Source organism: Malaclemys terrapin, chromosome 9 (genome assembly GCF_027887155.1).
Source record: "Malaclemys terrapin pileata isolate rMalTer1 chromosome 9, rMalTer1.hap1, whole genome shotgun sequence".
NCBI classification, from domain to species: domain Eukaryota; kingdom Metazoa; phylum Chordata; order Testudines; family Emydidae; genus Malaclemys; species Malaclemys terrapin.
In genome coordinates, this window is record NC_071513.1 from 22,207,414 (window position 1) to 22,231,209 (window position 23,796).

The 23,796-nt window shown below is 41.0% G+C and overlaps 2 protein-coding genes across 6 annotated transcripts in view; both read right to left on the bottom strand.

Moving 5' to 3' along the window:
• Positions 1 to 1,807: 1,807 nt before the first annotated feature.
• Positions 1,808 to 8,002, bottom strand: ASB12 (ankyrin repeat and SOCS box containing 12). Of its 3 annotated transcripts, none has more exons than XM_054039210.1 (3): positions 7,861 to 8,002; positions 4,365 to 5,212; positions 1,808 to 2,042 (listed from the first exon to the last, which is right to left on the bottom strand). In XM_054039210.1, exons 2-3 carry the CDS (start codon positions 5,155 to 5,157, stop codon positions 1,909 to 1,911), a joined length of 927 nt encoding a protein of 308 aa, XP_053895185.1. In that variant the 5' UTR covers positions 5,158 to 5,212; positions 7,861 to 8,002; the 3' UTR covers positions 1,808 to 1,908. The 3 variants fall into 3 exon arrangements, with proteins under 3 accessions (XP_053895185.1, XP_053895182.1, XP_053895184.1); XM_054039207.1 differs by having other exon boundaries at positions 7,837 to 8,002; XM_054039209.1 differs by lacking the exon at positions 7,861 to 8,002 and adding an exon at positions 7,762 to 7,852.
• A 10,965-nt stretch (positions 8,003 to 18,967) lies between these two features.
• MTMR8 (myotubularin related protein 8) overlaps positions 18,968 to 23,796 on the bottom strand; it is a 43,630-nt gene continuing 38,801 nt past the window's right edge. For all 3 annotated transcript variants that reach the window (XM_054039204.1, XM_054039205.1, XM_054039206.1), the window contains one exon: positions 18,968 to 22,277. In XM_054039204.1, the coding sequence (XP_053895179.1) occupies positions 21,984 to 22,277 (294 nt within the window). In that variant the 3' untranslated portion in view covers positions 18,968 to 21,983. The remainder of the gene's footprint in view (positions 22,278 to 23,796) is intronic.

The following is a 23,796-nucleotide window of genomic DNA, read 5'->3' on the forward strand; positions in this document are numbered from 1 at the left end:
CACTTTGCTGGTATAGGTATACTAGACTGGCAAAGTACTCCTAGGGCGGACACCGCTCATATCATCCCCTTGCCAGCGTAGCTTATTCCAGCTCACCCACCCAAACATAAAAAGCTCTACTGGTAAAAGTGCAGTTTGGCTGGTATAACTATGTTCACAATAGGGGCTTTTGACAGCAGAGCGTGTAGGTCACAAATCACACCTCTTCACGTCCCTGGCCAACACAGCTATGCTAGCAGAAGTGAGTAGTGTAGACATGTCAGTGGAGTCTCTTCTCGGCTCTGCCACTGCCTTGCCAAGTGACCTTGGCTAAGCCACTTCACCACTTTGTGCCCCGAGGATAATGATACTTACTGACTTTTGTAAAGCCCCTAGAGAGCTAAAATGTTGTACAAGAGCTAGGCAGGGATGAGAGTCACGTTCCCAACTAATATAGTGCCAAATTTGGATTTACATACAGCACCAAGAGGGCTTTCAGTCTCTTCCACTAATAATGAAATAGTATTTTACCAAACAGGCCTGAATAATTTAATCACAACAATAACGTACTTTTTAAAAAAATTGTAGATTCATATGCACACAACAGGTTGGACAAAAATTCTCTCCCCTTAATCCTGCCTTGAACCATCTTTAAGGAGAAGATTGAACGGTGTGTTTGAGTCTTTAAAAAGTTACATATGGGAGGGGAGGAGGGCTCAGGGGACTGCATATGAACAGCCTTTTGCCTCTAGGTCACCATTTTAAATCCAGCCCAGGATTGGAAGGTATTACCAGTTGATGGCTGTTCTGTGGACTATGATTACTGTCTGTATTACTAAGCATTTTCTCAGTGCTATACAGCTAGTGAAATAGTTGTCCTTATCAGGTACTGATTAGCCCCCTGTTTATCAGTCTCAGCAGAGACCAAAGATTGAATGGCCACCTTCTGACCCCCATGGGAATCACAAAGGGTATGTCTTCACGACCCGCCGGATCGGCAGGCAGTGATCGATCCAGCAGGGATTGATTTATTGTGTCTAGTCTAGACGCAATAAATCGACCCCCAAGCACTCTCCCGTTGACTCTGCCTGTGCCTCTCACGGTGCTGGAGTACAGGAGTCGACGGGAGAGCGCTTGGGGGTCGATTTATCACATCTAGACTAGATGCGATAAATCGACCCCTGCTGGATCAATCACTGCCCACCAATCCAGCGGGTAGTGAAGACATATCCTTTGTAGGGTGCTCCAAGGGCTCCAATCTCCAGCTCTGACAAACTTCACCAGCTCTGAATTCACCCACACACAATTCTGATGTAAATCACAAGTCTAGATGCAGCTTTTAGTCCCAGCTCTGAAAGGCTGAGGTGCACTTTTATAGCTTTCCAGGAAAGAGGTATTTTAAAAAAAACAAGACAGCTAACTATGTGCAACTAAAGCCACAACACAGAGCAAAGACCAACACTCTTTATCCTATTGTACCTCCTGTTCTCTCCCCCATAAAAGTAGGAGAGAAAACCAGCCTTGCCTTTCAGGTTCTGACATAGCCATACGGACATTTTTTGAATTTGATTGTAACAAATAAGGTGTAAGAGGATGAAGTTATGAGGGTATAACACCAAAATGATATAAAAAACTTAAACCAGATTTTTTTCAAACATTCTCCGGTCCATTTAATGCACTGCTAGAGGCAAGTTCTTTTCGATCTTCATCTACTGTTATCACCTTTTACCAGTTTGTCTGGTTTGTTCCAATAAAGCAAAGCTGCCTTTTGGAGACGTAATTTAAGCAAACACACACACACAGCAAGTAATGATGACTGAATCATGGCTTCCATGTACTGCATAATTGCTACTCCACAATGGCTCTTTATTGAGGTGGTCAACTCATTACATAGAACTTTGTCTTCAAAACTGTTGCTCTGATCTTCCCTTAAGAGTGATGTTTGAGGTAGTTCACTAGCACAGGTGGGATCCCCAGTTGATCTATGGCACATGCGCTGTTGGTCAGTTTCAGAAGCTTCCTGACAGCCAGCCTCGACTGAGACATCAAGGATTTTGGATGAGCTGCACAAAATGGGGGAAAAATGACTGTAAACTTTCAGGACATTCAAAACCTTCTACCTTAAGCAAAGAGATCACCTAGAATGAGTCTCTCTCACAGCACACTCCTCATGCACTGTAATATATATTCTGCTTGGCTTTTGACCAGCCATAAAGGGGCTGACAACTGCAACATTTTAAATGAATAAATTGCATTGCAATGCCACCTGGCACCTGGGAGCCATATCAATGGGCGTATCCTGGATGATGATAGATACTGTTTCACAGTGGCATTCCCGAAGGCAGATGGGCTTGTGTGGTTCAGGTTACATAATGCAAACTGGCTCTGTGTTGTGAATTTTAATAAACTAGAGCAATCTGATCGTCCGTGACAATGACATTTTGCTCTAGATGGGTAAAATTCAAATGCTGCTGGGATACATCCTTTGGCCACATTCTCTCCCGCCCATTCCCCTGGTCATATGGTCACACACCTGTAAGCTCACTGAGGCGTCTGCCTGGCATTAAGGTACTGCATCTCCATGCCACTCTATACACAGGAGGCAACTTGTCTGGAAACCATCTTCTTGTTGTAGCTTTTCCCCTTTCAGTTTTTTCCTCAAAGGCAGGGGCACGGGACAAGCTCCTTGCTGTGACTGGGCTACTCAACATGTTAAATGATGAGTTTAGCTACGGGGGTTTCACAAGGGCTGTACCTATACTGACAATTTTAGGGCAGTCTCCCACTAGTACAAGTCAGCTCTGTGGGATAAGCACAACAGTGGGAGAACCAGCCACTAGCACTACCACTGGCGTCACCTAACTTTGCTGAGAGCATGTTAGGTTGGTAAAAGTACCAGAGCCCTGTCTACACGAGTCCTCCCACACTTGCTACCAATAGTGGAGCTGCACTGGTGGCAAATTCTGTTCAGAAGCACTTTGAGGAGAACATCAAGAGGATGAAGTTAATGTGTCTAGCCATCCTCTTCTCCTCCACCCCCATCTTCCATCCCTCTCCTCCCACATTCTCTTTCAGATTCTGGAAGACCAAATACTAATTGTTCCTATGCATATTTCTACTCCTCCTGCTGCCCCCTCCACAAGACACTAATTGATCCAATGTCTGTACCAAACTGCTGAGATCACCGTACCTGTTCCCCCACTTTGGCACCTGATAATAACAGGAGGTGGGAAGGAAGGAGAATCCCAAGTATCAGTTTGATTTGATTCCTGGCCATAGTGACTTTGATCATCTTTTCTTCCCTCAAGACTCACCCTTACTCCTTGCTGCGGTAACATTTTCTGCAGTCAACTCAGTTGGGTTGTGGCAGTGGAGATTTTCAGACCAGGCTACATTGATGAAGGAGAGGAAGGTAACCTTCCTTTGTTTTAGGTACTCCATGTACTGAAGATTTGGTGGTGGGAGAAGGAAGGGAGGGAGTTAAACAGCTTTGAATGCAGAGGAGTCTTGTGGTGAAGCTACTACAGGCTCATTAGCTCTTAATGTGAAAACTCTAGGTCAGTGGCTCTCAAACTTTTTTACTGGTGACCCCTGTCACATAGCAAGCCTCTGAGTGCGACCCCCCCTTATAAATTAAAAACACTTATTATATATTTAACACCATTATAAATGCTGGAGGCAAAGTGGGGTTTGGGGTGGAGGTTGACAGCTCGCAACCCCCTGAGGGGTCCTGACCCCCAGTTTGAGAACCCCTGCTCTAGATGATGGTGAGATGGAGTCTTGTGTGATCTACACTGACAGCTATGTCACCAATGGCCTTATCTCTAAACCGTACCTTCTTTAGCAGCGGGGGAGGGATAGCTCAGTGGTTTGAGCATCAGCCTGCTAAACCCGGGGTTGTGAGTTCAACCCTTGAGGGGGCCATTTAGGGATCTGGGGCAAAAATCTGTCTGGGGATTGGTCCTGCTCTGAACAGGGGGTTGGACTAAATGACCTCCTGAGGTCCCTTCCAACCCTGACATTCTATGAAGTTTCTGAGAAGCTCTTGGGGCAAGCAAGCAACATTGTATTTTAACCCTACCAACCAATAGGCAGCTAGTAGATTTAGCATCAGTTCATTTTTTTATCCTGAAGAATGCAACTACTTCTGGGGTGAAAAGTAGCAGTTACTAGCTGCCAGCAACATCACCCAACAGGTTAGGACAGGAAGTGAAAAAATACTGTGTCCAACTGAAACTCCAAGGAAATTCAGGCTAGCAAAAAGCTCTTACTCAAACTGATCTCAAGTTGCTTTTTTGGAAATTGGCGTACTACCCAAGTGATGTACTATCAAAGCTGTAAGGCTAGTGCAAGTTTCCAAATCTATGGCAGTGCATACAAGTTACCTCTTTCCCTGATCAGCAGCGCCAATGCCTCACTATTCGGCGAGATCTTATCATCTCCTGCGATGTTTGGTAAGTACACATTGGCTCCAAAATCAATGAGCAGTTTTATGAATTCACTCCCACAACCATGTCTCAGGCAGATTTCGAGCACAGTCTTGGGCTGCTTGATTCGCGCGATCATTTTCTTCTCAGTGCAGTTGTAATTGGGATCTGCTCCATAAAGCAGCAGCATTTTAAAACACTCCAGATGTCCATAGACCGCTGAGAGATATAAAGGGCCAGAACAAGCTGCAGAGTTGGCAGCCCACTCTGGGACTCTTGCTTTAACATTGACTTCTGCCCCATAGTCTAAGAGTTCTTGCAGAATGCTGACATCTCCATCTCTAGAGGCCGTGAGCAGTGGAGAACAGTTATTGTAGATGCTGCCAGAAGGACTGGCCCCTGCCTCCAATAGTGCTTTAACACAATCTAGGTGGCCATTACTAACAGCAGTGAATAGCGGAGTTTGCGCTTTCACATCTAGACTGTCCACTTCTGCTCCATGGGCCAAGAGAACTTCTAAACTTCTCAGATGGCCCTTTGAAGCTGCTAGGCGAAGTGGGGTCCCAGGTACCCCCCAACCACTTCTGCTGTTAATAAATGTTTTGTATCTGTCTTGGCACAAGAGTTCATCAAGAGTTTGATAATCATCCTGGGACACTGCTTGGTTCAGATCTTGTCTTTCTCCTTTATCGTCTTCATTTTCTCTGGGCTGGAGCATGGAGAAGATTTTGGTTATATCCATTAGATTCATTTTTGGTTTGTCTCTTAAGTATAACTCTCATCATGAACTGTGTAAAGCATGAGATCTATGGAACAAGAAACAGGATTAGGAACTAGTTCTAAAAACAGCTTCATTCTCCACTCTGGGGAATCTCAGACTCAAGTGGAGAAGCAAAAGGACAAAATAATTGATTACCTTATAGTCATTCCTTTCTCAGACAAACACGTACATTTATTCCCACACTGATAGGTCAGAGGAAAACCACAAAGTTTTACGACAAAAAGATCTGGACCAATGCTCCAATATGAGCATGTGCTATGAAACCTCAATCTACCTACACCCATGTAGGTATTCAGAAAGCAATAATCACTGTGGCACCTACTACTAATTCTTATCTTGGTTTTGTATGGATTTTTTGAGGGTGAAGGAAGAGGGTACTGGATTAGGCATGGAGCTAGGATTCACAAGACTTGGCTTCAGTACCCTCTTGTTGTATGGCTCTGGGGAAGTCACTTAAGGCTAGATTTTTGGAAGAGTTCAGCATCCAACTACTAAATGAGGCAGCTACATTTACAAAAGTGCTCAGAACTCACCAGCTCCCATTTTTCTTAATGGAAGTTGTTGGGTGCTGAACAATTTTGAAAATCTGCCCCTTAAGCTCATCGTGGCTCAGCAAACACCATCTGTAAAATGGGAATAATAATGCTTAGCCAACAGCTACTTTTGCAAAGCACTTTGGGATCTAGATAATGTTCAAGAAAGCTTAGGGGCTGGCAGTGTTACTGACATTTACAGGTACAATAGACAACCAGCCTGGACATTTTTTCTGTCTTGCAATTTTTAAGTGACTGGAATAGCCATGTTGTATTATTATTACTATTATTTAAAAGAGAATTGTAGCATTAATTAAAAATGAAATTCTAATTAAGCATTTTCAGAAAGGATAGTAAGGGATTTTCTGAATTAAATATACAAGCAGCTGAATCTCTTACAGCAGGGGTTCTCAACCTTTTTTTCCCTGAGGCCTCCCCAACATGCTATAAAAACTCCATGGCCCACTTGTGCCACAACAACTCATTTTCTGCATATAAAAGCCAGTGCCGGCATTAAAAGGGTAGAAAGCAGGGCAATTTCCCGGGGCCCCACACCACAGGGCACACCATGAAACTAAGTTGCTCAGGCTTCTGCTTCAGCCCCAGGTGGCGGGGCTCAGGGTCCTGGGCTTCAGCCCCATGCAATGGGACTTCAGCTTTCTGCCCACTAGGCCCCAGTGTGTCTAACACTGGTCCTGCTTGACAGACCCACAAAACTTGCTGGGGACCCTGGACCACTGTTTGAGAGCTACTGTTTTACAGAGCAGGTTTTTCCTATCCCTGAGCAGAGCAGCAGAACCAAGCTCCATTTACATTTGTCTTATGGACAGGGGAAATGTCTGACAATTGTTTCTATTACACAGAAGCTGTCATGGAATATGGAGGTTTGCCATATGGGATCAGTCCATTGATCCAGTTAGTCTGGTATCTAGCCTCTGCCCTGGCCAATTCCTAATGCTTCTGAGGAATGTGAAATCCCCCACAATGCACCTGACCAGCTGTGAAATGCTATAACTTAGGGAAGGGCAGAAGGAATTCTTGACACATTCCAATCCCAAAGCATCTAGAATTTCCTCTAACAGAAGATGCGTCAGTAACAGCTCTATCCATTCCTTCTCCTAAATGATTCCTGCAAATACTTTTATTAGGAGCTGAAATTCTCTATTTGTCAAGTTAGCTGCATTATGCAACTAGTCTATTCCTGCAAACACATCTCTGACAAGAACGACGCTAACAATTGGATGATACCCACTAGCTTTGTATTAAGAAGTGTATCTACTTAGATGTAAACAACTGGAGACTGGGGGGGAAGGTTAGCACCCCCCAGCCAAATAATTAGGGATTGTAATAGTAAAGGAAATGCTGAGTTCGGAACAGAAGTTCATATATCTCACTTTATTAAAAGCAGACAAATTTAGTTATGATCCAAAACTACGCACTAAAATGACATTCAACAGCTGTCATTTTATTATTTTTAACTAAAGCTCCAATAAAAAAAACTAGTCTATGCCCCGATCTAAGGAGGTGCCCATGTACCATTCCATCTTAGCAGCTACATTTTCTGATTTGGTTGAATAAGTTTTGTGGCAGTTTGTGAATACATGAATCTGTTGCGTCTGTATCTTCTAAACTTGTTTCAAACAAACAATTACCCTAAGTTAATACAGCAATGAAGCCTTGGCGCTCTAGAGGAGAAACAGCATAAAATTTTACACAACTGATTTTTTTTAAACATAAGACTTGATTTGAAAGGAATGCACAGCTATACTTAAAGGAAAAGATATTGAAAACAAAGGACAGCTGTAATATTTACTAATAAATCAATGTATTAGAAGAGTGTGCAAAAGCATCCATGCAGTGACACTTTGATAGTGTAAATACTGTAGTGAGAAATATATATTTCATATAATTACTGATCAGAATAGCCAAAAATGAGATAATCGTCTATACATTGAAGCAAAACATGCGCATGTTTGATCTTCAGATAGAAAGAGTTCAGTCACAGTTAATAGAGTATAATACCAATACTACATGTACTTACATATTTAAAGCTGTGGTTACCAAGTTACTTTAAAGTTGCCAAAGCTGCCTGGCCATTATTATGTTGCTGTCTTACCTCTGTGAGGTAGTTGATGCTCACCTAGTGCCGTGAAGCAGGCAGCTTGTCCCAGTGCTAATTCTCTTTCACCTTTGAAAAAAAGAGAGAAACGATCTTCCCAGGAGGAGAAACCTCACGCAGGAATGGGGCACCAGCTCTGTAGAACTGGAGCAACGCAGGTCGTCAGGCACACAGCTGAAATGCCACTAGCAGGGATAAAGGCCAGGGCTCGAGCTAATTTTAGCCCCACAGGCGTTTTATCTTACTACTTCCATTCTTGGAAAGTTCTCACTGAGAAGGGTAAATTTAGAGGGGTGGGATGGTGATGCTTTTAGGGGATGGGGGACAATCAGGCAGATGCTGTGGAGCGTTGGAACCAAGATATGAGCACAGACCAGACACACACAATACATTTGTTTCATTACATCCCCTCCAAAGTCAGTAAATTTTATTCAGACTTACTTGAGTATATTTCTTAACAACTAGATTGCTGGTCAGTTTCCTGTCCTGGACTTACACCATACTTACTACTGTGTTAGTTACACCCACACTGGCAGTTTTTGCAATCTCTAAATCTTGCTCCATGCTTTCCTACCATTCAACCCTATGTTCTCTCAGCCTCTAATCTCCCCTCTCCCCCGACACCTTTTGCACCTTCAGAGCAACGTGCCACTGATTTCAAAGCTTTCAGTTTGTTTTATTATTAACCTGTGGAGAAACTGAGCTGACAATTGGCCTGCCCTCATTTCTAAAAGGAGAATGCTGTGGCTGTGTGTGTGTGTTTATAAGAGGAAGTTTTCATGATGCTTTACTGAAGATGGTTTTCAGACATATGGACCAGTATACACCCTCCTTCCCAACCACCTCTTTGGTATTACAAAATTAAGCAGCATGCAACAAGGCAAAAATCTCCAGTACTTTGGGAGGAGGAGGATCAGCAGTGTTTGGACCGTGTTATCAAAAGCTGTCAGCAGGCAGGAGTGTAATTTTATCTTAGCCAGTTCATTTTAAACCTTTTGAGGTGGGGGAGTAATTGTCTGACAGTCTGAAGTAGCATTATCAGAGCTATGAGATAGCAAGAAAAAAAACAAATTATCCAGGAAAAAGATCTCCAATGCAAGAACTAAATCAAGGGGTACTCTTATAAGGAAGCCTTTTTTGCTTTTAACCCTTCAACAAGCGGTATAGTCAGAATTAGTTTGTGCAACACTTTGAAAATTGTTAAGTGCTATGCAACACTAAGAATTATTACTACAGGAAATTTGAAATTCACTGAAAAATTTGTAGACTTTCAGTCTATTTGGAATTTCACTAACTCCAAATATGATATAAAGCAGATCCTATTGCTTGGAAAGGACTAATTCCCAAAGCTCAGGAATATTGTGAACAAAATTGATTGGGAGGAAAAATGTGAATGAAAATTGGGAGTTGTTTAAGAAGAGTTTATTGTATGGCCAAGAAGCTATGATTCCACATCAGGAAAGAGGATAACTTGGGCTATAAGCATATCCTGGTTCAATGGTGAAGTAAAGTCAGAAATTAGAAATAAAAAAGCAACATAAATGGGAAAAAAGGGAAATGGATAGCAATCAATACAAATAAGTTATGAAGAGTAGAAAATTGATAAGGAAAGCTAAAGAGATCAGGGGAAAAAACATATATAGCTGGCAGCACGAAGTACATCAAAGAGTTTAAGTATATAAGGAACAAAAGAAATTCTAGCAATGGTAGAGGCCCATTATAAGTAAAGATGATAAAAATAACAAAAAAAGCAGAAGTGTTCAATATTCTGTTCATTTGAAATAAAGTAGGATGTTGTATTTGTATCACATAAGGATGAAAACGTATTTTCCCATTCATTAATAAGTAAGGAGGATGTTAAAGAATGTCTACTAGGATAAACATTTTTAAGCCAGCAGGCCAGGATAACATGCACCTAAGACTCCTAAAAGAGTGGGCTGAGGAAATCTCCGGCCTGCCGATGTTAATTTTTAATAAATCTTGGAATACTGGGAAAATTCCAGAAGACTGGAAGAGTGCTAAAGTTGTGTCAATATGCAAAAAGGGCAAGTGGAATGACCTCGGTAATTATAGTCTCATTAGTCTGACATCATTCCAGGACAAAACAACAAAAAAGCTTATATAGGATTTAAATTGATAAAGAATTAAAGGATGGGAATATACTTAATGCCAGTCAACATGGTTTATGGAAAATAGTTTTTGTCAAACAAACTTGACTTCATTCATTGAAATTACAAGTTTATTTGATAAAGGTAACTATGTAGATCTAATATACTTGGACTTTTTTAAGGTGTTTGACTTAGTACAGCACCACATTCTGATTAAAATATTAGCACCGTACTAAATCAATAAAGCAAATGTTAAAGGGATTAAGAACTGGCTAATTCACAGATCTCAAAAAGTAGCATCATTGGGGAATCATCACTGAATAGGAGTGTTTCTAATGGGGTTCTGCAGGAACTGGTACTACGCCTGATGCTGTTCACATTTCCACCAATGATCATGAGGTAAACATAAAAGCATTGATAAAATTTGCAGATGACACTAGTTCATTTATCCATACAAAATAAGAGTTGGTCTTGCTTCCACTGAAATCAAGTGGAAAACTAACACACCTTAGCAATTCTACAGTCTTATTTCATACACTTCCCCATTTTCCCCTTGCCGGATATTAATTTTCCCCCATATCCCGCCTTTTTGATGCTCAACTTAGATTGCAAGCGCCTCGTCCCGGGGGCTGTCCTTAATTACCATATAAAGCACCATGCACCTATCACATTACATTTACATGTTAAATTATTATTTCAAGGGAGTGCTTGTGCCTATAGTGTGCACAAGTGTTCCATTCAAAGTACAGTTCTACTCTGAAGAGTAACTATATAAAAATAGGAGTACTTGTGGCACCTTAGAGACTAACAAATTTATTTGAGCATAAGCTTTCTTGGGCTACAGCCCATTTCATTGGATGCATGTAGTGGAAAATACAGTAGGAAGCTATATATACACACACACACACAGAGAACATGAAACAATGGGTGTTACCATACACACTATAAGGAGAGTGATCAGTTAAGGTGAGCTATAATCAGCAGGAGAGAAAAAGAACTGTTTGTAGTGGTAATGAAAATGGCCCATTTCCAGCCATTGACAAGGAGATGTGAGGAACGGTGGGGGACGGGGGCAAATAAGCATGGGGAAATAGTTTTACTTTGTGTAATGGCCCATTCACTCAGTCTTTATTCAAGCCTAATTTAATGGTGTCCAATTTGCAAATTAATTCCAATTCAGCAGTCTCTCATTGGAGTCTGTTTTTGAAGTTTTTTGTTGTTGTAATATTGTGACTTTTAGGTCTGTAATCGAGTGGCCAGGGAGATCGAAGTGTTCTCCAACTGGTTTTTGAATGTTATAATTCTTGACGTCTGATGTGTGTCCATTTATTCTTTTACATAGAGACTGTCCGGTTTGGCCAATGTACATGGCAGAGAGGCATTGCTGGCCCATGATGGCATAGATCACATTGGTAGATGTGCAGGTGAACGAGCCTCTGAAAGTGTGGATGATGTGATTAGGTCCTATGATGGTATCCCCTGAATAGATATGTGGACAGAGTTGGCAACGGGCTTTGTTGCAAGGATAGGTTCCTGGGTTAGTGTTTTTGTTGTGTGGTTGCTAGTGAGTATTTGCTTCAAGTTTGGGGGCTGTCTGTAAGCAAGGACTGGCCTGTATCCCAAGGTCTGTGAGAGAGATGGATTGTCCTTCAGGATAGGTTGTAGATCCTTGATGATGTGCTGGAGAGGTTTTAGTTGGGGGCTGAAGGTGATGGCTAGTGGCGTTCCATTACTTTCTTTGTTGGGCCTGTCCTGTAGTAGGTGACTTCTGGGTACTCTTCTGGCTCTGTCAATCTGTTTCTTCACTTCAGCAGGTGGGTATTGTAGTTATAAGAACGCTTGATAGAGATCTTGTAGGTGTTTGTCTCTGTCTGAGGGGTTGGAGCAAATGCGATTGTATTATAGAGCTTGGCTGTAGACAATGGATCATGTGGTGTGGTCTGGATGAAAGCTGGAGGCATGTAGGTAAGTATAGCAGTCAGTAGGTTTCTGGTATAGGGTGGTGTTTATGTGGCCATCATTTATTAGTACTGTAGCGTCCAAGAAGTAGATCTCTTGTGTGGATTAGTCCAGGCTGAGGTTGATGGTGGGGTGGAAACTAAACTAAAACCTCTCCAGTGCATGGTAACACCCATTGTTTCATATTCTCTGTGTGACAGATATATATATCTTCCTACTGTATTTTGCACTACATGCATCCGATGAAGTGGGCTGTAGCCCACGAAAGCTTATGCTCAAATAAATTTGTTAGTCTCTAAGGTGTCACAAGTACTCCTGTTCTTTTTGCGGATACAGACTAACAGGGCTGCTACTCTGAAACCTATATAAAAATAGAACCTCCTTATGCCACAGATCTGCTGACTTTAGTGACAAAAATAACTTTTAGTTTTTTACTTGTATCATCTCTGATGAGCCAACACAGCTATGGAAAAGTGAACTGAAATCTATTCTCTCTCATGTATCAATGGAATTCTTAAGTTGCACTCAGCTACATCTATGCAAACCCATTGAAGACAGGCAAGTGAGGATCTAATTTGGCCCATAGAACATGTGTTACTGGTGTTGACATATAAAGGGGGGGGGGGGGAAGTTTTTTTAAACTCAAAAGCCCAGGTTCTCAGAAAAACATTTGAACTTGTAAACTGAGCAGATTTGATAGAAAAATTGAAACAGGATTTGTCAGTTTTAGAGAAGCACTGTTCAGAACAGAACTGCACTTTACTTGACGCTATGAACTCCTGAGCAAAGGAGTTTGTGACAAACCCCTTGTTCACTGATCCGGGAAGGTCCAAGTTGAGGATTCCGTGTTTCTTCTCCAAACAGCTGATAAGCTTCACTGAGAGCTCAATTCTGCTACCCCACCACGCATGGAACACAATGAGAGCGTTCAAAATATTTGTTTCTGTGCAATTTTATTCTGCATATAAATTCTGTTACTAATCTGAGATCTTCAAACTGGCCAACTAAAAGATTTGTAGTTCAATCTTTAACACCGTATCAGTTTGTCATTTTATGTAGCCATGGAGTCTTAAAATTACACTTGTCATGTAGCTCTACTGCCCTAGTAGTTAAATTTAAATCGAACACTGAATCCCTATAAAAATTATACTACCAGTAAGAGAGGTGGAATATTAAAGGCTTTAGGACTGTGAAGACCACACAAAGAGAATTAAACAAAATGGGTCACAAGATTTTGGATACTTTATAGGCAAAAAAAATCTTCAGTAGAACTAAGAAGTGGTTTAACTTAATTGCTTCCCTCTCAAGTAGTTTTATCCTAACTCAGATTTAGTTAATGTGCTGTATTGACAGAAAACAGCAGATTTCATTTAAAAAATTAAGTTTCAATTAAGTTTACTAATTGCTGTACTTTTAGTTAATGCAAGGTATCTTCAGGAGAAATCAACTCACCCTAACAGCTGATAGGAAAAACAAGACTTTGACAACATACCTACATCACCTAAAAATAGTATCTGCCTCCTCAAAGTTTAAGATCACATTCAGTGGTGAAGGGAAATTATAAATCACCCACACCAAAGAAGTTGTCAAATAGACAATAAGCTTCCCTGACATGTAAATTAGAGCCTTGTAGACTCAATTCAACAAATCAGAAAAACCTAACACAGGCAAATGAAGAATTTCATTGACATTGTCAGGAATATTTAAGATTACTAAAATGAGAAAAATCTTAGAAGCCTGCAAGGATTTAGAACTCCCACTTGCCAGGAACATTTTTGCCTTAGGATACAGAAATAGAATTTGCACTTTCAAGTTCCATACAGCAGTTGATACCATTGATCAGGGGCTGGTTAACACAAAGTGACCTTAGGCACATTTCTGAGAAGCATCTACCTTTGACATTTTTCTTTAGCCAGCGTCTTTGATTGGGGTGGCAGGACTGTGTTGAGGCAATTCACACTCATACTTGTGTTTCTCTGAGGCATCATGATCTAGTTAGTGGCTAGAGTTCTGTCCCCAGCTCTGCGGATGACCTGCTGTATATCCTTGAGCAAATCATTGCATATCTGTGCCTCAGTTTTCCCATCTGTAAAATGGGGATAAAATCACCTATCTTTGTAAGGTGCTTTGAGATCTATAGCTGAAAAGCATTAAATAAGGGCTACAGCCCAGATTTTAAAAAGGTATTTATATGCTGGTGTGCTCATTAGGATTTAGGCTAAGTACTAAAATCCCTTTTGAAAATGAGGGTTAGGCTCCTCAATCAATTAGGTGTTGCAACTACCTTTAAAAATCTGGACTTACGTGATATATTGTTTTATCTCTCTCTGATTCTGATCCTGTTTTCCACATACATTAGTGAGTACAATTATGGCCCCCTAAATTTAAAGTTTGTCAAGATTTTTTGATCAGCAAGTTAACTGAAAGTTCCGCCTCATTTCATCTGCATCCATTTCTGTTAAAGTTGAATAAACTATTTGAAAACTGTCATAAATAAAATCGGAAAAATTCCAAAGGGGATAGATTTTTAAATAGCATGAAAGACAAAATCCACTTTTTGAAGGGCAGGTTTTATAAACAAAGAAACAAAATATGTTAGAGGCCAGCAATATTCTAAGGTTCCAGTCTTCTACTTAAAGAAAAATCTATCTTTAAGTAGGATCCCACAATACACAAACTTTGCTGTTTCTTAACCATGCCCATTGGTTGTTACTACAATATATGTTCTACTAATACCTGCCACAAATTAACAAATTTTAACATGCCTGCAGTAAAGTTTCCATGCTGGTGTGATTTTATTTATGACCTCGTGGAAGTTTCATTGCTCAAGTAATTTAAAACTATAGTGTACAAAACTCTGGAGGACGTTCTACAGAGAATAGTCCTGCACTGCCCTGCAGAATGTATGTGTATGAAAGAAAATGCACTAACTGACTTAAGGCTTTTCTACTTATTTCTATGATTCTTGGAATTTAAGAAGGGCCGTTCAATTAAAGCAGCATCATTAGCGTCATCCACAGCAGCAGTTTAAGATTTAAATGCATCTTAGGTTTCAGAAAACCTAAGTTCAGAAATCTCTTTTCAGAAAGAAAATAGTAACCACTTGATAAGGAAAAACAGCAGGTTAAGAAGTGTGAATCTGCAGACAACGCAGTAGGGATGGAAAGAAAGCTGGTATCCTCAGAAAGCTACAGAAGCTTACACAACTACGGAGAGAATCGAAAAGGCACTGGCTATGATTCAGGATTCTTGCCTAGAACAGCAAGGCAAAAATTGTGGGCTGGACACTTAGGATGGAAAAAGCCCTAGAGCCCATACTGGATTTGAGATTTAAAAAGGAATCTATATAATTATCTTTAAATAGCACCGCCACCAGAAGGATTCCAAATGTTATACACAAATTGATGTCCAAATCTATCCAAATAAACCAGTTCAGCTACCACTGAACAGTGGCCACTAGGGCAACACACTGCAATTGACAGAATAACTGTTCTTCAGAGATACAGGCCCTGTGGAACTGGGAATGCTGACTCCAGTTGTTGCAGGATCAAACCTAGAGTGCTTTGAACAGAAATACAACAGTTCTTAAAGAGGCCTGTTGTTTTACAATGAGATCTAGGGAAATGAGCTGCCAGGATGGGACAAGACCAGAGTTTAGAGAGCTGCTACTAAAAATTTGCTGAAAGTCATCCAAATGCCATTTTCTAGGGAGTCATTTGTGTCAAGGGAAGGTTGTTTTTGATGAAGGAAGAGAAATCATTGTGTTTCCTTCTAATATATAGAAAGGAAAGCTGAGCATCACTCTGGGATAGCATGAAAATATGGACATGTGATGGTTAATGGTGCTTCATTAGTATCATTCACCACAGATCAGACTGAGACCTCTATTGACATTGAGCAGCACCTTATTCTGCAAGTAAGTGCCACTGAAACCAGTGGGACTGCTTGTGGAGTAACGTACTAGTCAGCATGAGCGGGGGTGGGTGGTAGGGAGGGAAAAATCACTCTGTGATTTCTAGTAGTCTTCATTGATTTGGCATTTTAATATTTTAAATTTTAACCCACAGTAGGAATTCACAAGCTAAAAAAACTGACCAAAGAGAAACATCTCACAAACCTCTTTACCTTAAAAATGCAAATACTTTAATTTTTGTAGGAAATAAAAATAAAATTGTAATACAAATGAAGTGTCTTGAGCCAACCAAATTCATTTTGAGAAAAGAACACAGTGCTCCTGTAGACATGGTACAAAAAATTTTCAGCAGTGAATCAACTAAACTGATAACACATATGCAGCTTCAAGGAAAACAGCAAATGGGCTTTAATCAGACACATTTTTATACAACTGTCCCTCAAGAAGTACATTAAAGACAAAGTACCAACAGACTTACAGAAATAGCAAAAACATTTCAAGTTTTGAGCTGAGTACAACACAGAATTTTAGAGAAGTTCCTACAAAGACCAAATCATGGCTAGTATAAGAAAAAAGTACTTGTGCTCTGTTTACAGATGACTAGATCCAGTGCTACAAAGTACACCATTAGTACACTACTACAGTAATACAGATGCATATATACACATGAATGAATGTTATGAGAAAAGACAAAGGCCTAACATTTTAACCTAGTCTTTCTGCATTGCTTTTACAGTTTGAAGACACCAATGGATGCAGCAGCATGTGTGGTTTTAATACTTAACCTAACAAATCACATTGACTGCAATTGGCACTGAGCTGAGTACCATTAATGCTAGATATTTAGGAAAACAAGGGTTTTAACACTGCCTGTTGTGAGAATTTCCTTAATTGTGTTAATCAAGTGATGTATAAAGTATTTTAATTAAAACAAAACTACTATATTCGGAAAGGGCTTCCCCCACAGAGCATGTGCCTGCATGTGATGGGAACAGAACGTAAAAAAGGACCGGCTTCAGATTCACAATTTGCATTAGTCATTTCCACATAAAGAATCTGGTCACTCATTGCAAATTGGGGGGTGGAGGGGAGAGAAGAGATTAAAAATGGAAAAAAAAAAATTTTTTTTTTGCTTCCGGCCCCACTATAATGGTCACCCCCATATATTTCTTATTGAATAGTATCAAGAACCATATTTTTTATTTATTTATTGCATAACTCACCAGCTCTAAAACTTGAATGGAAGACTAATTATGCCTGAATGGGGTCTGATCCTGCAAGGTGGACAATGCCCAATGACCTCAGTGGGAACTGGAAGTACTAAGCACTTCAGAGGACTGGGTCCAAAGTGTATCTCTATCTGTGACTGAGAATCAGTTCAAATGCAAAAAGGCAATTGTATAGGTCATGATTCTCCAATGTGCCAAACTCACTCAGCTCCCTTTGGATTTCATTAGGCATTGAAGGTAATCCAGGAGGCACTCTACACCTTGTGGAATTGGACCTATACAAATTAAAAACCACAACAAAAATGTCCACGTATTACTAGCAGTCTCCTTCCCTAGTCAGGAGGACTGGAGAGCAAAACCAGCAAGCATTCATTCACCCTCTTCCCACTAGAAGAGTGTTTTTTCCTATGCATTTTATGGATGGAATTTCCAACAGCGGAAATACACTGCAGCTAGACAATGCCATGGGAAAGAGTGTATACATTATGTTTTGTTTACTCTAAAAAGGGCCAACTAGAACTTACGGCACCTGTGACCCAATTAAATATTCCTTTTTTTCTGCCAAGCAGTGATGAGAGTAGCACTCTACTTCTACTTGCACTGGAGAGAAGAATTGCAAGACAAAGCATAATTTAAGATTCCAGCATTATGAAGCTCATTCAAATATTCTGAAGAATGTGAAAAAAATAAAGCCATATTGCACCTCTTCCATCTCAACCTCTAAAGCATGTTAGAGTATCAACAGCAACAGCTTCCTTAAGACTAATACATTTTACAACCAGATACCCACACACATTGTAACACTATCAATTTGTAGCATGTGAAGTGAGAGACTATATACAGATGTGCAACCATTAGAATTTCTAATTCAAACACAAAAAACCCCCAGGAGAGAAAACATTTATACAAACAAGAAACCACCTACTCTAAATGGCGTATTTTCCAGTTATACAAGTCAGAATGGAAAGAGGCATGTAACACTGTTCCTTTTACAGCTCCGTATAAAAGTAGTCTTGACTCAGTGGCCTGCATGTTATTGACTCTGGATAAATAAGTTACAGTAGTTTGTCTCCTATAAGATGTGTTTAAGACAACTGCTTAGTAACAGTTTTTAAGATTTCCTGTTACACTAGTAGTGGCCATATAATCAAATCACTCAACAGCTTATCAGCAGGCAGGATGTTATAAACAGAACACAGGCTTCTACAACCATTTTGAAAGCCACAGTAGGAAGCCAATGCTAGTCGATAGGAGTCCAGAGGACATGCTGCTGTGCTTTAAACTGCCTTTTATTTCTGAATCAGAAAATCTTCCTCTTGAATGAAAAAAGTTTCTAACTAGCTGGTCTTCAGGTAGTCCAACAATTTTATGGTATCCCAAGAAACTATGGAATCGTTCCCATGACTACTACTTTACAGCACTCTGATTAGCACTATATTACAAATGATTTCTGATACACACTCTAATTGTACAAACATACATCTTGACAAGATGAACTTTGTTATAAACTGTTGCCCTTTTTAGTTGAGTTTTACATTTTGAAGATTTACAGCCATGCACCGTTTTGTTACTGAAATAAAAAACAAGATTAAATGCCAAGATCACTATCAGTATGTAGAGTAATCCTACCAGAGCTGCATGCACATACTAATAGTCAAGCCAAGAATACAAGGGATTTGCAGAGATGTCAAAATGTCAGATTGTTCTAGATATTATACTTAAAGGTCACAAGGTATCTTTAAAAAATAAATCTATGGGTGGTTTAGAAGACAAGGTACTGTATGAAGACTTTATAAAAACATTTTGCAAAATGCTTTTGTACAAAGATTAACGGTATGGCTAAATCCAACAGTAGTCAGTGGAAATTGTTTTAGTACATACAGCATTTAATTTTCATTAAAGATCACATAGAAGAGTGTTGAATAATTGGTCCTGAAAAGTACCTCTACTGGCCTCATTTGCAATTTAAAAGTTCTCAGTTTCAGGAAGGCTTGTTTAGGGTTTGATACACTTCTGCTCCTGTCCAGAAAGGAAAGCCAAGCTACACCTATTGGTTCTTTTGAGCAGGGCTCAACTAGCAAAAAGTGCCAGTGTGAAATTGATCTCTTATGGAAACTGTTGTAGAGAGGCAGAGGGAAAAGAAGTTCCCATTAAAATACAGTTTTCCATGGAATCTAAAGAAGTATTTGAGTCACGCATACACTTAGAATTCTGGACCAACAGACTAAGATTAAAGGTGTCACCTTTTAACATGAGACAATTATGTTAGCACGGCAAGCATGAAAAAAGAGGTTAGCATACAGGTTAATTTTGATTTTAGGAGTTGGGCAGAGCCCTTTTCTCTTTAAGGCAGAGGGATTCAAGAGTGGATTTTCTTCTCTTGAGATGTGGGATTCATTGCCACAGAAATAATGCATTTAGAAGTGTTAAACTAACACCAAGATATTAAATGTATAATCATTTAAATGATGCAATATTTCTGGTGTATACCATAACTTAACGTGTAAAAGAGTGGCTTTTTTTTGTCCCTAACAGATCTTTTCACCAGAGTTCTGTATTCAATGTGCTTATTACAGTGTTTAAGCCGTTTAGATACTATGCAATTATCTCCCTCATATCCTGAAAACAAAGGTTTTTATTTTGAAATCAGACTAAAAATAGCTTGCTTTAAAAACTGAATAATCTACTAATGAAGAAAAAAAGACGTAAAAAGGCTTGTCCTCATTGCCATTTTAGACACTAAAAATTCTCTACCATTCATCTTTTTGTATTAAGTATATTATGATCAAACCCATAACAGGATATTTTCTTGCCCAAACTGCAAATGAGATACTGAGAGTAATACAGTCAGCATAAAACCAGAGCTAGTTTCCTTCTTACTATTTACATAGTTTTTCTCCCCCAGTCTCCACACACTGATCAGTTTGAACACTACAAACAGCCTGTAGTCAGTTTCATATTCAGGGTTGTATGCTCTACAACAAGGGCTGCTGCATTTCATATTACCACAGGGGAAAGTTTGAACTATTTATTGAAATAATATATTTTTTTAAAAACTTTGAAAACATTCCTATTTGAATTAGTTTTCCATAAGTCTAAAACTAGGTTTTAAGACCAGATAGTCTCTAGTATAAACTCTAAAACTTGAACCAGAGGAAGCAGAAATATTTTCAGGACGACTATACACAAAAGGCCGTTGGAAACCTCAGATATTTTCCTTTTCGTAATATATTTCCCCAGAAAAGTTCAGTACTGATGGAACACCTGTTTCTTCTTCTTGTTGGATTTTTTGTTTGTGTGTTTTTACCCTATTTCTCCAGTTGAATTTACTGAGATTTAAGGAAGTCAAGTACTTGGCAAACACCACAGCGAGTCCATGACTCAGCCAGAATTATAACCCAGGGAGATTTCCTTTCCTTCCCCCAAACAACAAGATGACAATCCCCAATAAAGTTTTTCACCTTTTTAACAAAATCAAAAAGTCCACTGTCATGAGAGGTGCTGCTTATTATCATGGTCTAAAGCAAAAATCTTTTTAAAAAGTTGCCTGAATGCAAATTACTGAAAGGTATGCCAATAAAAATGGAGACTATGAGCAGTAGGGTCATCCCTCTTTGGCTTTACCAGAATGGGAGCTGCTACATGGTATTTTGTGTATAATGGACCTGATCGTGAGAGATGTTGAGCACCTGCAACTGTTACTAAAATTAATGGAATGTTTGTTTTGTTTTAAAGGAGGGGGGGAAAATGAGCTTGAATGTCTTCACTGGAAATGGAATGCAAAGTCAGCATTAATGTTTTAAGATCAATGATAACATTCTCAATTGGCACTTAAGATGTGCTATGAGGCGATCATTTTTAGCCTTTGTTTTTAACAACAGAAATACATTGGATTTGTTGTTTCTGCCTTGTTTCTAGGTTTGAGAGAAAGCACATTTCTAAGTCAGAACAAAAAGTTATCCCCTTGTTGCAAGACCCACGTTGGCAGGATAAAACAAGAAAAGTTTGGGGTAAATTTAAACATTTCCCTCCTTTCTGGTTTGTAACTCGCAGAATTTTAGGGAAAACTTCTTCACCACTGTCAAATGCAAATACTGTAGTATGTTTTTGTGTGGCTCAAGAACATTAAATCAAATCGGAATAGGATATTCTTAGACATGTTGCAGAAAAGAAAAGCTAGGGACTCAGGTGACCATCTGAGACCCTAGGGAAGTTGGCAGCAGTGACATATACAAAACAGAGTTTTAAAAACAGTGACCACAAAATAATCACATACTACAGCTGCATATTACAATAATAAAAATTACATTGCCGTGGTTGGATATTAAGATGGTCTCAATTAAAAAAAAGGCACAGTTCCTTACAAATGTGCATAGGAAATGAAAATAATTAATCAGCCTCTGCTACAGTGTAGGATTCCATGCAGAGCATCATTAAACAGCTAAGAAAAGCCTTTTCAGCATATTCACGTTTTAAGGTGAACTAAAATGGCATTTACATCCTTTCATTGCCAAAACACAAATCACATCTCTCCTACCCATTATAAATACTGTGTGGCTTTTAACCCTCCATATCAAAGTGACCAAAAGCATCTTTATACTCTGAAAACCCAGTAATAGAAGTCATCTTTAAAACCTGGTAGGAGAGACCACAATTTCACTGGAAAATGAGGTTTATACTCTCAGTCAAGGTAGCCTTCTAGGCAGTTCTGCATGCACATTCATCTTTTAATCTGTGGTGATGCAACCCAAACTAAAAGGTAAAATCCCTTCTCTAGATTGTTCACACACCTCACAAAGAACAGCCCCTCCACACACACACACACTAACACTTGGTTGTACACGGTCAGGGCAGCTATGCCTTCACAGGGCACAGATTTTGCATACCTTACTACCACATTTGAATGGCTCACACAGAGTACACTATAAGAGATAATCACTGGTACTGCAGCTTTTCTTTTTTAGCATCTGATTCTATAACTTCCATGGTGCTGTGAAGGTCAGGAAGGTCATGATGATTAACAAAGTTCTCTTTGTTCTTTTGGTCCCGACTAGGCATGATGTCGACTTCCTCCACTATGGCACCATTGGTCAACAGAGCAGGTGGTTCACTTTCGTAATCCTGGGGAGTGTTCAGCATTGGGGTTTTCGAAGACTCAACTGAGGCATTTACAATTTTAGATAAGGAGCAAACTTCATCTGGCAGGGTACCATCTAGGAAGGGCAGCTTCTATACCAGCAGAAAGGAAGTAGCGAAAAAGATTAACAAAAGATGAGACACCAGGGCCTTATGTTGAACAAATGTTAATAGTAGGGTTACCATATTTTGTGCCTCCAAATGGAGGACACTCCACAGGACCCCGGCCCCGCCCCCAGCCCCGCCCATGCCCCCGCCCCAACTCCGCCCCCTCCCCTGCTTCCCGCGAACATTTAATTCGCGGGAAGTCTGAAGCAGGTAAAGGGGGGGGAGGAGGTGCGGCCCAAGCTGGCCCCCCCGCGGCTCCAGCCTGGGTCGGCTCGGGCCCTGGGGTGCCGGCCCACCACCCCCGGCCCGCCCAGCACTGCCGGCCGGCCCCCGGCGGCCCGGCGCACCCCCCGGCCCCGCGACCCTGGCCCGGCTCCCGGACCGGCCCCCCGGCTCGGCGCACCCCGCGGCTCCCGGCTCGGCGCACCCCCTGGCCCCGCGACCCCGGACCGGCTCCCGGACCGGCCCCCCGGCTCGGCGCACCCCGCGGCCCGGCTCCGCGGCCCGGCGCACCCCCCAGCGGCCCGGCTCGACCCCGGACCGGCTCTGCGGCCCGGCGCACCCCCCGGCGGCCCGGCCCCGCGGGCCCGGACCGGCTCCCGGCACCGCGCCCCCTGCTCCCCGCCCGGCCCCGCGCCCAGCCCGTCCCGGCACTGCGACCCCGGCCAGCTCCCGGCCCAGCACCATGCCCCCGGCCCCGCGACCCCGGCCCGGCCCCGCACCGGCCAAAGAGGCCCCGGCCGAGCCCTCCCTCCCTCCCGATTTTCCCGGACATGCCCGGCTTTTGGGGATTTCCCCCCGGACGGGGATTTGAGCCCCCAAAAGCCGGACATGTCCGGGAAAATCCGGACGTATGGTAACCCTAGTTAATAGTCTTGAAAACGCTCTCTCATCCACCAGTTCCTGAGCACTGCATCTCCCAGGTCAATGCCTCTTTTGCAATAAGCACTATAATATTTTATGAATAATCTGTATGCAACATAGCATTTTATAAGAGTATCAGGAAAATGGCTTTTCTTAAAACAAAGTGTGTTTGAGGTAGCAAATCTACAATTTTCAGTGTTCATACTAATCTAGCAAAAGACTCAAACACCTCCTCAGTAGTCCATTTTTAGATGTCTAGTCATGTGCATAGAAAGGAAATCATAAGCAGAGAATTTTGGTAGCAATTAAAAGCCACGCTGCTCTTTTCTGCAGGCTGTATAGAACAGAGATACTCATGTACAAAGCTACAGATCTTAAAAAGTGGATCTACACTATTTTTGCTGCCTTATGAATTTGCATCCTCATTTTTCTGTGTAAAACAGGTCAAATTAAAGCAAACACTTCTATATTTAGCAAAATTTTCTTTTGTTACTGGTGAAAGGAGATGGATTAATTATACTAGAGATTTAAGTGCTTTGTTCTCCAGGGTGGCACAGCACACGCAGCAACAGTGCTAGCTTCTCCCATGTACCTCAACCCTGTTCGGGCAACTCTACTGGGGAGAGAATGTGACCTATTT